Source organism: Sinocyclocheilus anshuiensis, unplaced genomic scaffold (genome assembly GCF_001515605.1).
Source record: "Sinocyclocheilus anshuiensis isolate Anshui unplaced genomic scaffold, SAMN03320099.WGS_v1.1 scaffold322, whole genome shotgun sequence".
Lineage (NCBI taxonomy): Eukaryota > Metazoa > Chordata > Actinopteri > Cypriniformes > Cyprinidae > Sinocyclocheilus > Sinocyclocheilus anshuiensis.
The window spans coordinates 779,775-791,629 of record NW_015542366.1 but is presented as its reverse complement, the minus strand read 5'-3'; the positions used below and the strand labels follow the sequence as shown (position 1 = coordinate 791,629).

Here is an 11,855-nt window from a genome sequence, read left to right as displayed (position 1 = left end):
GATATACAGATATTATAAAAATCTATCGATAAACACACCTTGTGTCCTCTGTTTCTGTTTGAGTCCGCTCACGCTGCGCCACCGTGGTCTGCGGATTGAAGAGCGTGCTGAAAGACGGGGAGGAGACAAAGTCTGCCGCCGTTTTCATATGAAATTTAAAGGGGACTGACTCTGAGGCGATCACGAGTTTGTGTACAGTTTACGGAGCTAATCACTATAGCCCCGCTAAAAATGGCCTAGCGACGCCCATGCTTCTTACGTCCATTTCGGAGAACCAGGACAAATATTTCAATGGATCGCTCAGGCATTTAAGTGGCACCGAAATGAGGCACCGAAATGAGGCACCGAAATCTGCGCTCTGATTCGGTTCTAGTACATACCAGTTACATAGCACCGGGTTTCGGTACCCAACCCTATATACGTCACAGTAGAGAAGAAAAGACAATCGCAACTCCGTTTCATGCCGACTTTAAAGATTCTTAATGGAACCACAGAGGCCAAGAAAGAAGCTTTATTTTTAGAAATGGTATTGCATACTACAGTGCTTAGGTAAACTAATATGGTTCTGGAATCTTGACACAAACAAGTTAAAAATAGGTAAATGAGATAGAGTGTTGACAATCAGGAACCAGTTTATTCAGGTAACTACTATGAAAACCTTAAGATGTTGCTTACAGCCTTTATTGCTGTCTTGCTCTCTGGTAATGATAGCCCCTAATAATTTCATCCATTACAACTTATCATTGCCAAAACAATAAATGGTCACTCAAAAGAATGGATTGTGTTCATAAGGAACTGCATCATAGTGTAAAAACTTAATTTTCAAATATCCCATGGAGGAAGATGACAAATGCCATCATCATACGTGATACCACAAGTTAATCATAAGTAATTCTGGAGTCTAAAACAGCATATTCTCTTGGCGTCACTGAGAGACACAGACGGCGTAGACTATTATCGTTCTATTCATTAATGTGCCATGCTGGCAAATGGAGCTGCCGAAAAAAAAGCCAGGTGCTCTCATGAGGTTTGGTTTAATTTGCCAACTCTTAATAAATCAATGCTTCTGCTTCCTCTGAGCTCCTGGGAAGAAATGGCCCATGGTCACAGCATGTACGCAAATGAGGAGTTAAAAGTAAATGTAAGGAAAAGATGGCAGCAATTTCCTTCACACCTTCTTATCCAGCCAGCTTTATGGTTTTCAACTGAATAGTGCTCCTACAAGAGTAATGACAGCCAACTGTATTGGCTATATGCCTTTACAAGACTTGATTCATAAGGAAAGATCTGGCAACAGTGGATACCTCCAATAGTAAATTCTTCTTCTCCCTCTGCTTGAGTAAAAATGACCAAAATGTAAATCTCATTTTCTATGTCATTTTCTAAACAGTTGCTGGTCCTCTTTGGTTACCCATATTCTTCAAAATATCTTGTTTTATGTTCAACAAAAGAAAGAAACTCATACAGGATTGGAAAAACTTGTGAGTGAGTAAATTATGACCATTTAAATTTTTGGGAGAACTATACTTTAACCACATAACCGTTCTTATTCTTTTCTCATTCTTCGACAGCAATCTTTATAATTAGGGTTGTGACGATGCATGCTGAGTCGGTTGAAAATCAATAAAAATATGAGACGATTCAAGTTGGTTTAGATGTTAAACGAATCGCAATACACTTGGGGGTGAGGGTTTATATGAATGTGGGGAACTGACTGTCTTTAGAAAAGTTTTGATGGCATTTTCTTTTCATCTTGCCTCCCTATTATGCCTATTAAACCAGTATTATAAGCGCAGCGGTAATCAAGGAAACGCTATATTGCTGCTGTTCCATAAGCGTCACCTGTCAGAGAGTGAATTTGTGTTCTCATTTATCCGTTAAACAGTTTTTCTTTCGTTCAGATATGTTTTATGTAGTATAGTTTGACAAAGTTAAAGTCAGATCATTCTGTTTTTGCTTCAAATTTTAAAATGATACAATCTAAATATTATATATGCAGCATCTTTGTTTGGATCGTGATTAAAAGGCAGTGGTTGCCTCTAATTTTAAATGGGAAGAGCACAGGCTAAGCCCTAGTTTGTTTATATGAAGATATTTATTTTATTTGTATTAATTTATTAGATTTGGGATTTGTTTTAAATTCTCAGGTTTTTTTGACATTTCACAAAGAAATGTAAAGAATTTTGTTTGAAAAATAATGTGTTAAATGCATCACTTTATGAATCACACTATTTTCTGCTTGAGAGAAGAGAGAAGAGAGAAGAGTTTGATATTTGTATATGTTTATGGAAGGCGAAACTCTGTCAAAACATTACCATGTCTTTCTGACCTTTAAGTTTTCTTCAATGGTAAAGAAAATGAAAATCAAGAATTTTTTCTCACACACACAGCCATGTTTCCATCCTAAAGCTACAGCCACAATTATTTTCCCCCCTCAGTTTTATCATTTACTTTTCTTTACTGAACACAAATCCAGTGACAAATACACTGGGGAACAAACATCAGCATTATTACCTCATGTTTGACCACAGCACCAGTCATTAGATCATTCTACTAACCTAGAAAAAAAAATCACACGGTGATGCTGTTTGACAGACCCTGAGGGACCAGCGTTCGGCTGGCAGTTTGCTGTCACTTATCAGCTGCTCACAATGGAATGCAGCAGGCCGCTCGAATGGAAAGTCTAAATAAGTTTGAGAGAACACATTTAGCTTTTTTATGGCAAAAATCTTCTAGTCATTTTCTAACACAGCTCTTAACTCTGTAAATACAGGCGCAGGCCATGAACTTCAGATGACCTATACCAGGGGTAGGTGTCTTCAGGATTACTAAGGCTATAGGCAGGTGAGTTTTTTTTTCAGGGATGGAGCTGAACTCTGCAGGACTGCGGCTCTCTAGGACCGAACTTGCCTACCCCTGACCTATACCAAATATGTCAAGCGTGACAATAATGATTATAATTTCATCACCATTGATTACCAACAAATCATTTATCCTTTCAGGATACGGTTCACGGGTCAGCGTCCGCTGTCTACAGGATGAATGGTGAACATGCATACGTGCCTGCATGTATATGCATGCAAACAATCCTCAGCAGTCTAAAACCTTAAATTCACACAAACAGTGTGAATACTGGTCATACTGTCATACTGGTTCATAAAGACATGAGAGGAAGTAAGCGATGACAGAATGTTCATTTGCATGAACTGTTTCTTTAACAACATCACCCTGATCTGCTGCTGTTACCAACGCGATTCATCATAAAAGACACATACAGTAAATATCCACATATTGTTTGCTCAGATTTGTTGTGGGTGTTACTATCCAGGCAAAGGCACAAACAATGACATAAGTTAAGACTGTTTAAGTAAAACTGATGGTTGTCTTAATGATATAGTTTTATTTCTCGTTGCATGGTCAGCTAGTTCCTAGCACTCACTGTGTTGGTTGATGTGCTCTAAAGTGTTGCATTAGGTTGGAATTATTGATAAAATTTGTGTTGCTTGTGCCATTAAACTCCATTAATGCTAGTCATGTAAACATGTTCTAAATCAATGCAATATGTTATTATGTCTGACATAACTGACAAGCTTACTGCATGCAATAGTATGTCAAACATTATGCAACAACATATTTTAAACAACAGTATTCTACACTGCAGTTTTAGGTGAACATATTTTAGCTTTACAAGTGTCTAAATGTTTTCCCTGTATTTTGAATGAAGCACTGCATTGTGTTATGTTTTAAGGTTAAAGGAAATGTCCATAAAATGAATGGATAATGTTCTGGCAGGAAATTAACAGTACATTTTCTGTTTTCTACTGGCTTTTTTCTTCACAATGTACATCTAATCAATTCATAAGTTTAAAAACAGTTACAAAGAAAGGAAAAATTGCAGCCAATTCCAGGTAATTTGAGCACTGAAATTACACATACAACAGAATTAGCAATTGTAGTATGGTAGTATGCTATTGTAATTCTGAATATAGCCGCATCAGCCAATTGACGATCGCATATTTTAAACACATTCCGAATAATACTCCTAGACATCATGCTACTACAGTTAGTCTACAGTTATGGTCATGGTCATAGTTGGAAAGAGAAACATTTATGTATGAACTTGCTTGGCATGACTTTCCATGTTATTTTACTGTCTGACCAGCTGAATCATACTCCTGCTCATGCAGGATGATTTCCAGTAAGTCTTTCCTGATGCTGATCACAGACAATGAGATTACCTCTGTACACAGAGCTCAAATTACCTCAAAGCCTCCTAGGACAGGATATGGGCAGTCATGCTACTTCCTGTCCAAGGCTGAAAATTATTCAGAAGCCTGTGATGGTTGCCTTTTTGTGCAGTAATAAAGCACTGGAAACCTGTTCTGTCATGTCGATAATTGTAAGTATTGTTTACAGACAATTATTATTAATAATCAAAAAATCTGCCAAAATATGTTAATTTGCTATGTTCTGAATAGTACAGTAGTATGCAGAATATACTGCAGCTATAGTAAGATTTTTTTTTGTATAATAGAATATTACGTTTTCCAAAATTGCAGTATAGAAGAGAAACTTTTTGAAATTTTTTACATTTCTTTCTTAATAACTGCCAAAATTCAATTGAAAATATGTTAACATATACAATTTTTATTGCTGAATAATGCGTATTGTTTCACTTGTATACTGCATAATATTCATTAAGTAGAAAGACAGTGGTTTGATCAAACATTTATTGATCAAAAAGATAGCCCTGCCTCAAACCATTGGTTAAAAATGTTGCTATGATAGGCTATGATAGGCTGGTAGATGCTCAGTTTAAAAAAAAAAAAAACACCACAGAACAGTTTTCACGTTTTAGGGAGAATCAACCTACAAATGGCTACTTAGTTGCATAGTAAGCTGGGAAAGTATTTGAAGTATTTGTATACTGAAAAAAATTACACACCTAACCTTAAATAAACATATTTGGATTGCAACTGATAATTCTGACATGCTTACTATGAATTCTAATCTAATCTATTCTCTCTTAAACAGGAAACATTCTTCCAGACTTCAAAGCAGACAACAATTTCCATATTTCCAACTTACAATTCTGGCTGAACTAAAAATGATGAGCTTTGCATATTAAAAGAGGCTTCCGATTTCCATTTCATATTTATGTTCCTACAATGAAAATGCCCATTCAGCAGACAGACTCTGGAAGTGAGTGTTACTACAGGTGGAAGCAAATCATTCCACTGTCACTTCCTTTGTTGTCTGAGCCAGTCAAATCCGCACAGGGACTTATTTCTCATCTCTTCTGACCCATCTCATTCTCCATCCTTCTCTCTTCTTGTCTTCTCTCGCTCCATCTCACTTCCCCTCTCGTCTACCCGGTACTCTCATTTGCCTTTCTCCTCTCACTCCGCCAACCTGCATTACCATGCATTAGATCAAAGAGCAGTGGGGTGGACTGTGCTTTTCACAGGCAATCTTACACACACACACACACACACACTCATGTGACTAACACACTCAGTCCGATCTCATGACACAGCTCTCTAAATTATCAGTTAGGGTGGGATAAACAAACTGCATGTTTCCTAGCAAAACTGACTTGCATTTACTGTATCTTTCATAAATGTTTAAACTTTTCCTCAGGATAAATTCATTTCAAAGTTTAGAAAGAATGACTTGGATTTTATTGCTTTGCATTTCAAATGAAGCATTGTTCTCAAACCTCAATGATGCAATATGATTTTGAAGGTTTAACGATAACCTTGCTATAACGTGTGCAGTGCTCAACAATAAAACATTTATTTTAATAGTCACACCATTTTTAACTGGTCAAAAAGATCTCTGTAAGGCATTAAAACCCATAAATATGATCAACAAATGTAATATTTTGTGACACAAGCAGGCCAGGGTTATTAACTAAAACTAAAATAAAATAAAAAATTAAATATTAAAAAAAAAAAACTTACAGTTATTTAATTCAGCTTGTTGGCAAGACAACATTTCTCTTCTTCTTTTAGTTTATTCCTTAAAATAACTACAACTAAAACTGATATAAACATTTATAATATAGGCATATTTAATAAAAATGACAAAAACAATTTTGTTTGTTTATTGTGGAGCCCTATGTGTTATATGGTTTACCGTAAAACCTGAGCAAACAAAACACAAACATACAAACAGACAGGTGAGAGGTGTTTGTGACACGCAGGGGTGTGAAGTAACGTACTTTTACTTGAGTATATTTTTCCACCACTCTTTCCACCACTGGTGACATGACACATTAATTACTACTCACGTGTTTATCGCACACTTTTCATCTTTTCATCAGGTTTTCTAATCATTGTCTTCAAGACTACTAGAAGGCTACAGGCAGGTGAGTCATATCAGGGTTGGATCAAATCTCTGCAGGAAAGTGGCCTGGAAGGGCCAAGTTTGCCCATCACCCTGAGCGGTGAACTAATTTTCGGCAGCCGGAATTTCGGTGCATCTCAATTATTGGCGACATCAGAAATGGATATTATATAATAGATGCTTTTTTTAACATTTTAGCAATTTAAAAATATTAAAAAAGGATTTTTTACACGGCACTCCTGCTCTCGACAGACGGCACCCCGGTTGGGAAACACTGGTCTAGACAGTGCAAGAGATTTTGCTCATCTGTTTGCATGTCAGTTTACAGTGACAGACTACAGAATAACAGATTACTTTTTTTACCATTTCAGTTACCAACCAACAAACTGAACATAAACCATTGAAATATTGTTCCAAATTGTGTCTAACATATTTATTATAACATTTAGTATGTTTATGTTTATGTTTATGTTTTGCAGTAATTGTTTTCTATTGTAAAATGTCCTTAACCTTACATGCTCGCACATTTAACCCACTTACTAAGCTTGACAACAGTATTTGATTCAGTTACTGAGCAAATCTCTTTCTTTAACCCCCAACAGCTTGGACAGTTGGTTTAGAATGTACTCTTGCCTATACTGAGTGCTAAGTGGCTTAAAAACAGGTCTAATCTGTGTAGGAATGACATACAGTAACCTATCGACTGAACACGTCTATGAAAACGATTGGATTATATAACAAAACAATGTAGAGCAACAATGTTACTTTGTTTATGATGGAATTTGATGTATTTTTTTAAATACAAACCGCATTTCAGCCTTTAAGCCACTTTCAATTAATAAAGTATAAAATAATTTTAAAGTTTTATACTTTTGAATGATTTTTCCCTCTGTAAACAAATAATAAAAGAGGTCAAACTAAATGATTTATCACAAAATAAATAAATAAATAACATTTTAGTCAAAATTAAGCTGGATAAGCTAGATAAGCTAGTTTGGGAGTAGTTCATTCCCACAAATTACAGAAAAATAGGTAATTGATCATTGTTTTTACAGTAACTAACTGGTTATTACTAGGTTATTACTACCAGTTGATCTTGACTAAAACATTACAAATTGCCCAAAAAAATCACGATTTTAAGAGAGGAAATACAATTATTATTTGTGCAAAAAATAGATTTTCATGTTATTTTATGTCAGATTTTAGATTGTATTTTAGATTTAGATTTTATTTTAGATTTTTATTTGAGTTGCATGTTAGATTTTCTCTGATTATTTTATTCTATGTTAGATTTTAATCAAACATATCTAACAGTTCTTAAAACTAAAATATGGGATTTGTGATATCTTGAGGTGCTTCTAATGCTTTAAAACACACACACACACACTTATGGGACGTCTTACATTGACAAGTGTGCAATACTAAACTGCACATTTATTTTATCATTCCATTTATCCACACCTGCCCTCCGCGCCTGCGCAATACCTTTTAATTCATTTAAGCTAATTTCCAGTTTTGATATTTCATAACACCGCTGTGATTCTCAGTCATGAGCTCAGCCGGTGTCATCATTAGGCATGAAAACATAACAATACTGATTTCGTTTGAGAATTCAGGTCACAGTAAGACGGAACTGAACCGCAGTAATAACTTAAATTTCGAAAGCCTGAGATTAGTAACTGTAAACACCGGTTGTGTCCATATTGCTAGCTCTTTCCATATTCACAGACAGGCTTAAAAGTGATGCACCCACGCCTTGAAAACGGACAAATGAATATCCAACATGTTATTTCTGCTTTAAAGTACAAAAATGTGTATCGGAAGCAGTGCAGCCCTTCGCAATAGAGCAAACCAGACCAACAAGTTGGAGAGAGTGATAACGTCTCTACTCACGTATCGAGTGATGAGGTTCCGAATGGTGCTGAAATCCATTCTGCTCGAGCCGCTCCAGGTGCGCTGTCTTCGGTTTCTCCTCTAATCTTGTAGAATGGGCACATAAGACGCTAGCTGATCACTGTAGCAAGTCTCTGGTCCATGACTGTCTTCTACGGCTTCTTCTAGGCTTGACAACTGACAGTCCTACACGACTACCGCGAAAATGTTATCTACTGAGCACCTACTGAGATGAAGAAGGCTAACTTACTATGTAAAGTCCACACGTTGTCATAGTGACATGCTCCGGTTTCACCTTACATACACACGGACTGAGGAAAAAACAGCAAGCTCTCGTTTTTCAAGGTTTTGCCTTAATATTTTAAGGGACCGGCCACTTCTTACTTGTCAAGCGTCCCTCAGGGCTGTTCTCTGGTGTACTGACGTACTCACTGTCCTTCTCGGTGTAGTAGTGCTCTCCCGACTCCCCGTCTGTTTGCGTCGGAACGTCATGAGCCCCGTGAGCGCAGGCGCACTCTTCTGCTTCACCCACCCGCCCACGGTGATTTTTTCGGCCTGCCCTCCGGTCACTCCCCCATCCAGCTACTGCCAATCAATCTCAGGCAACAAACCGGTTTAGGGTGATGACATGGCCTCTCAAGTGTTTTAGGACTATGTGGGGTGACTTGACGACTGCAAAAATATAATAAAAAAAAAAAATTACAATAAAAAATGAAAAATTATTGGGAAATAGTAGAATAAATAACTAACAACTACAATAATAACAGAAACAAAAATAATAAGTAAGTATTTTCAGGGAACACACATACTGGTAAAAAATGTATAGCCTGAATGCACTAGATGTTATCCCTGTTTTATTTCTCAATGACATGCAAGCAAACAACCAAATAAAGGATTTCAAGAAAAGAAAAAAAGGTATTCACTTCCTTCCTGTCACATGAGGCTGTCAAGTTCCTACCCCTACTTCCAGGATGTAGTAATGTAATTTTCATGTTACTAATAAGTATTTTTTTGTTGACATGTATATATCTACATAATCATGAAGGTCTCTAGAATCATCCAAACAAAACAAATCTTACAGGAGATCTATAGTTTTTTGTATACTTTAGTTGCTTAGTTACTATAGTTGCCAGTGGGCAAATGACTTGTAAGTACATATCATGGGGAAATGGGGTTTTCAAGTTTTCAAGTGACAGCAGCAGTTTGCAAACTTCCGTCAGTAACACAAAAGGAAGAATGGAAAAATAAAGAGCTAACGCATGCGATTAATTGCTGTAGATGATCTTTTTCTCCCTTTTATGACATTATATCTTGTAAGGGGCAAAATATTGAGGCCATAGCCTGAATGCACTGTAAGTCGCTTTGGATAAAAGCGTCTGCTGAATGCATAAATTATTATTACTATTATTATTAAATTGTTTTTATCATTATTATCATACTATTATCATAATATTGTCATCATATTATCATACAATTATCTTAATAACCCATTTAAGCCCACCGGCAACTATAGTTGCCACAGTTTTTTATGACATTATATCTTGTAAGGGGCAAAATATTGAGGCCCCTTTATCCAGTTTGGATGCGTTTCATTCTAATTGGTCAAGGACCCTAATTACTTTTATGACTAATAGCTTATGGTTCCATTATAATGTTGAAATTCAGACAAGTAATGAGTTTACATTTACATTATTATATGAAATCACCTACTACAGTCAGCCATTGAATACTATGGGCCTAAAAAATGCGTAATTTTCTTTCAGGTATACCTTTTTTTATTATATAGATGTAATAGTTTCTTTATTCTATTTATTTATTTTCATTTAACTAACACACCTCTAAGAATGAAAATACCTGCATGTTCAATAATAAGTAAATAAATAAACAAACAATCATGGGTGTAGCCTACACATGATAATTATTTAAATAAGCATATATTTTAAAAAGAATATCATTAATTTCATGAATATCAAGGACTTTTCTCAGGGTTAATCCATTTGACCTAATCAATATGTGCCTATTCATAAAATGTGTGATATTGTGATATTACATATTTACATAACAAAGTATAGTATGCAAATATGTTTATGTAAATTTATAAAACTACTTGTACCTTCACTGCTTACATAAGGTAAAGTTCACCCAAAAATGGAAATTGTGTCATCATTTAGTCACCCTCAAGTTGCAAACCTATGAGATTCTTTCTTCTGTTGAGCACAAAAGAAGATATTTTGCAGAGTGTTGGTAACCAAACAGTTAAATGCGTAATTTTCTTTCAGGTATGCCTTTTTTGTTATATAGATGTAATATTTTCTTCATTCTATTTATTTTTATTTGTTTATTTTCATTTAAATTTTTGATACACAATACCCTGCTGGGGCAACTTAATGGCTGCACTTTGTTCTGCACTAAGTTCCACCACTTTAATACAAATGAATTTGTTGTGTTTTCATATTTAAGAGATTATAAGATATAGCAGCCTTTTTTGGGTTTGCATCGAATGTTCTTCGACTTTAATGCATAATAAATTTGTTTATGAATAAAGATTGATCTGTTAAAAGCAGTTATTTTGAGTTAGATGCCAAATGCTCTCCTCCTGTACAAATTTGACATTGAAGGGGTGAATACAACATATTTGCCCCCGGCAACTATAGTTGCCGCACATTCAAATACGATTTTCAAGAAAGAAAAAAAAAAACCTGGGGAAAATAAATGCAGAACATGTTCACATAGGACACTATTAACATGACTGTATGCATGAAACCATTTAGAAAAATTTGGGCACAAATGGGTTTACCATGACACTCTTACATAAGGTAAAGTTCACCCAAAAATGGAAATTGTGTCATCATTTAGTCACCCTCAAGTTGCAAACCTATGAGATTCTTTCTTCTGTTGAGCACAAAAGAAGATATTTTGCAGAGTGTTGGTAACCAAACAGTTAAATGCGTAATTTTCTTTCAGGTATGCCTTTTTTGTTATATAGATGTAATATTTTCTTCATTCTATTTATTTTTATTTGTTTATTTTCATTTAAATTTTTGATACACAATACCCTGCTGGGGCAACTTAATGGCTGCACTTTGTTCTGCACTAAGTTCCACCACTTTAATACAAATGAATTTGTTGTGTTTTCATATTTAAGAGATTATAAGATATAGCAGCCTTTTTTGGGTTTGCATCGAATGTTCTTATTAAAATTGATTTTAAAAAAAAAAAAAAAAAAAACCTGGGGAAAATAAATGGAGAACATGTTCACATAGGACACTATTAACATGACTATATGCATGAAACCATTCAGAACAATTTGGGCACAAATGGGTTAATTAAAAATAAAAACATTTACTGTATCTATTACACATTATAAGATCATTATAATTTCATTATTTTTATGTAATCAAGCTAAGAATGATAAATATAATGTATGTTATATTTTTGAATAATAAAATAAAATAAATGAATAAAATAATTTTTAAAATAAAAATAAATAATGATTGATATTATTATATAATAATTATTCATCTAAATTATTATAAAAATATCAAATTAGTTAAATTATTAAAATTATTAAGTAAATAAATTACATTTCTAGCCATTTATCTCTTTACAGCTTT

At 34.8% G+C, this 11,855-nt stretch overlaps 1 protein-coding gene across 3 annotated transcripts in view; it reads right to left on the bottom strand.

Moving 5' to 3' along the window:
- Window positions 1–8,715, bottom strand: part of LOC107692133 (probable phospholipid-transporting ATPase IH) — a 60,514-nt gene extending 51,799 nt beyond the window's left edge. For all 3 annotated transcript variants that reach the window (XM_016491063.1, XM_016491061.1, XM_016491062.1), the window contains exon 1: window positions 8,242–8,715. In XM_016491063.1, the coding sequence (XP_016346549.1) occupies window positions 8,242–8,280 (39 nt within the window). In that variant the 5' untranslated portion in view covers window positions 8,281–8,715. The remainder of the gene's footprint in view (window positions 1–8,241) is intronic.
- Window positions 8,716–11,855: the final 3,140 nt, after the last annotated feature.